The 2,500-nt window shown below is 52.4% G+C and overlaps 2 protein-coding genes across 2 annotated transcripts in view; both read right to left on the minus strand.

Moving 5' to 3' along the window:
* LOC126574054 (nuclear exosome regulator NRDE2) overlaps positions 1-2,317 on the minus strand; it is a 3,099-nt gene extending 782 nt beyond the window's left edge. The window contains exons 1-2 of the mRNA XM_050233989.1: positions 2,247-2,317; positions 1-2,185 (exon numbers count right to left, since the gene is read on the minus strand). The exon at positions 1-2,185 is cut by the window's left edge and continues 782 nt beyond it. Coding sequence (XP_050089946.1) covers positions 1-2,185; positions 2,247-2,295 — 2,234 coding nt within the window. The 5' untranslated portion in view covers positions 2,296-2,317. The remainder of the gene's footprint in view (positions 2,186-2,246) is intronic.
* Positions 2,318-2,481: 164 nt separating this feature from the next.
* Positions 2,482-2,500, minus strand: part of LOC126574055 (7-methylguanosine phosphate-specific 5'-nucleotidase) — a 2,433-nt gene continuing 2,414 nt past the window's right edge. The window contains exon 4 of the mRNA XM_050233990.1: positions 2,482-2,500. This exon is cut by the window's right edge and continues 478 nt beyond it. The gene's annotated coding sequence lies outside the window, so the exon portion shown is untranslated.

Raw genomic sequence — 2,500 nt, forward strand, 5'->3', positions numbered from 1 at the left:
CGGAAGTACTGTTCCACGGTTGGTGCGGTCGAGCCAAGGTTTGTCTCGTTGCGTACCGCAGAGTTCACTCGATCGTTCAGTTTTTGCAAAGCCGACAATTTGGAGGTATTTGATGGTGGTGGCGGTTCCTGCTCACTAGCGCACCGGAAGGTCACTTCGCTGGGATTGAGGACGAGCTTCGTGAGGGCATGGACCGCTTCCGATGTGTGTCCGTTCAGTAGCAACAGTTCCACCATCGTTAAAACGAGGGAACAGAATGCATGCTCCTGTTCATCCTTTTCTTCCAGTGTCGATTGTTCCGCATTGGCACAGTGCACCTGTACCGAGGTGTCGAAAATCTTTCGGCAAGCCGCCGTTCCTCCTTCCAGGCCTGTCAACTCGTACTCCAACAGGCCGTACTCGGCGTACACGAACAGATTATTCTGGTTCGAGGAGTGCGTGTGTTTCAGCAGGGTCTTGACGCGTCCGCGGATCAGTTTGGCTTTCTGTTCGTCAAAGCTGACCGCTGTCGCTGAAGCCTTTTCCCAGCATACGAGCGTTCGTTCGAGCTGCAGATACAGCACCAACAGCAAGGCACTCTGTTCACTCTCGAAGTGATCGATCGATCGAGTTAGAAACTGTTGCACCATCTCCAGGTACTGTTCGTGGGCCAGATTGGTGTTAAGATAGGAGGGTGACACTTGTAGGCCTTTAATGAACCGATGCAGCTCTCGATCATACGTACGGTTCCGCGAGACGTCCAGCAGCATCGGAAGCAGCTGCTCCGGATAATCCATCTCAAACGGTTCCACCTGAAAGCAGTCGGCGGCCTCGAAATGCCGCGCGTTGACGAACGGATACTTCATCAATCGCAGCACGATGAGAGTAAGCTCGAACGAGTAACTCTTGTTGATAAGCGGATAGATGAAACCCACAACATCCTCGTTTAGCATGATCCTCTGCGGATCACTGAGCAGCTGCTGACCACCACCAAACGGTAGATAGTGGAACGCCGTACGTAGCGTTTCGATACGCAGCCATATTTCGTTCATCGGTAAACCCGATCGCAGTATTACCTCCTCGTAGTCCAGCAGCTGGTGGTAGTGTTCCGGTGAACCGAAGAGACTTCCACTGCCACCACCACCGAACCGTCCGCTAACGTTCATACTGAGCGTTAGCTGTACCATTCCGAACATCTGCTCACAGAGGCCCGCCTGGCGACAGAAGGTGGCACAGTTTTTAAACAGCTGCAGCATCGTTTCATCGCTCCGTCGTGCCATGAACAGGGCACGGGTGCTGCTCTCGTACAAACGCAACACATCCGGCACTATGCACTGCGCCATCGAGCACTGCTTGTTGCGTATCAGTGCGCGCCACAGTTGCACATTCGTTTCATCCTTCGCGATGGCACGGCGCACCAGCTCAAGCACCTCGTCCGTCGGGTGTACCCGTACGATCGCTTCTAGGTAGAGATCGAGTAACACCTTATCACCGGGCAACCGATGGCGAGCCCGTTCAATCATCGCCAGCTCCCGTTTGTGGTTCTGGTAGCTGTCCAGATTGGGCAGGGGATGGGCCTGACGAAAACGTATCAATTCGATCCACTTGTCGGGCGTTTCCTCGGTGCGCAGCGAACGTTCCATCCGCTCCTCTTGCTCACTGATCTCCGATTGTGGCCTCTCCGTTCCCCCATCATGGTTTCCCGGTTTTTTTCGGTGCACACGATAGTACCGCTTGTAGCGCTCATCCAACGTACGTCTGTGGTTGCCCGCAGCTGAACCGAGTGGTTTCGTGATCGATAGACGATACCGTGGGCATGCGGGACGGTGAAGCTTCTCGACCGTCAAATAGATCCTCAACGCGTCGACGTCGGTATAGTAATCGGTTTCCGAGATCCGGACGGGGGGCTGTACAGTAGCACCAGCTTGCTCACTTTCGGACGTGGACGAGGAAGATCCGCTGCTGCTGCTGCTATCACGGTGGCGCCGCTTAGATGATTTCTTTTTGTGTTTCTTCTTTTCCTTTCTTTTCCGCTTTTTGCTCTCCTTAGACGCGTGATGATGAGTTTTATCATCTCTGTGGGATGGGGTCTCGACTGTTGCATCTACCGTATCCTGTTGCTCCTCTTCCGGTTCATTGTTGAGCGTGAACGGTATGAAGCTCTGGTTTGTGAGCCACGCCAGCTCACATGGTTTGCTGACCGTTTCTGTGGGAAGCAAAAGTATAAGTAAATTAAAGAAAACAGAATTCTTCCAGTCCAGAATTACCCGATTTGGTGGTTTCATCGTTCGATCCGTACGCAGGAAATAAGGACATCTCGCACAGGACGATCGGTGCCGTTGACCGAAACCAAAACAAAGTGTGCCGTTTGTTTACCGAACCGCGCATTCGACAGTTCACCCTTCTGAAACGCACCTGGAAATTGAATCACCAACGGACGGAGCAAATTAAAGAAAATAATCCTCAGTTTCGGTGAAAACAAAAACCACAGAATCAGAAAAGTAGAAGTAACGTTCAACGA

The sequence above is a fragment of the Anopheles aquasalis genome, chromosome 3, assembly GCF_943734665.1.
Source record: "Anopheles aquasalis chromosome 3, idAnoAquaMG_Q_19, whole genome shotgun sequence".
Taxonomy (NCBI): domain Eukaryota; kingdom Metazoa; phylum Arthropoda; class Insecta; order Diptera; family Culicidae; genus Anopheles; species Anopheles aquasalis.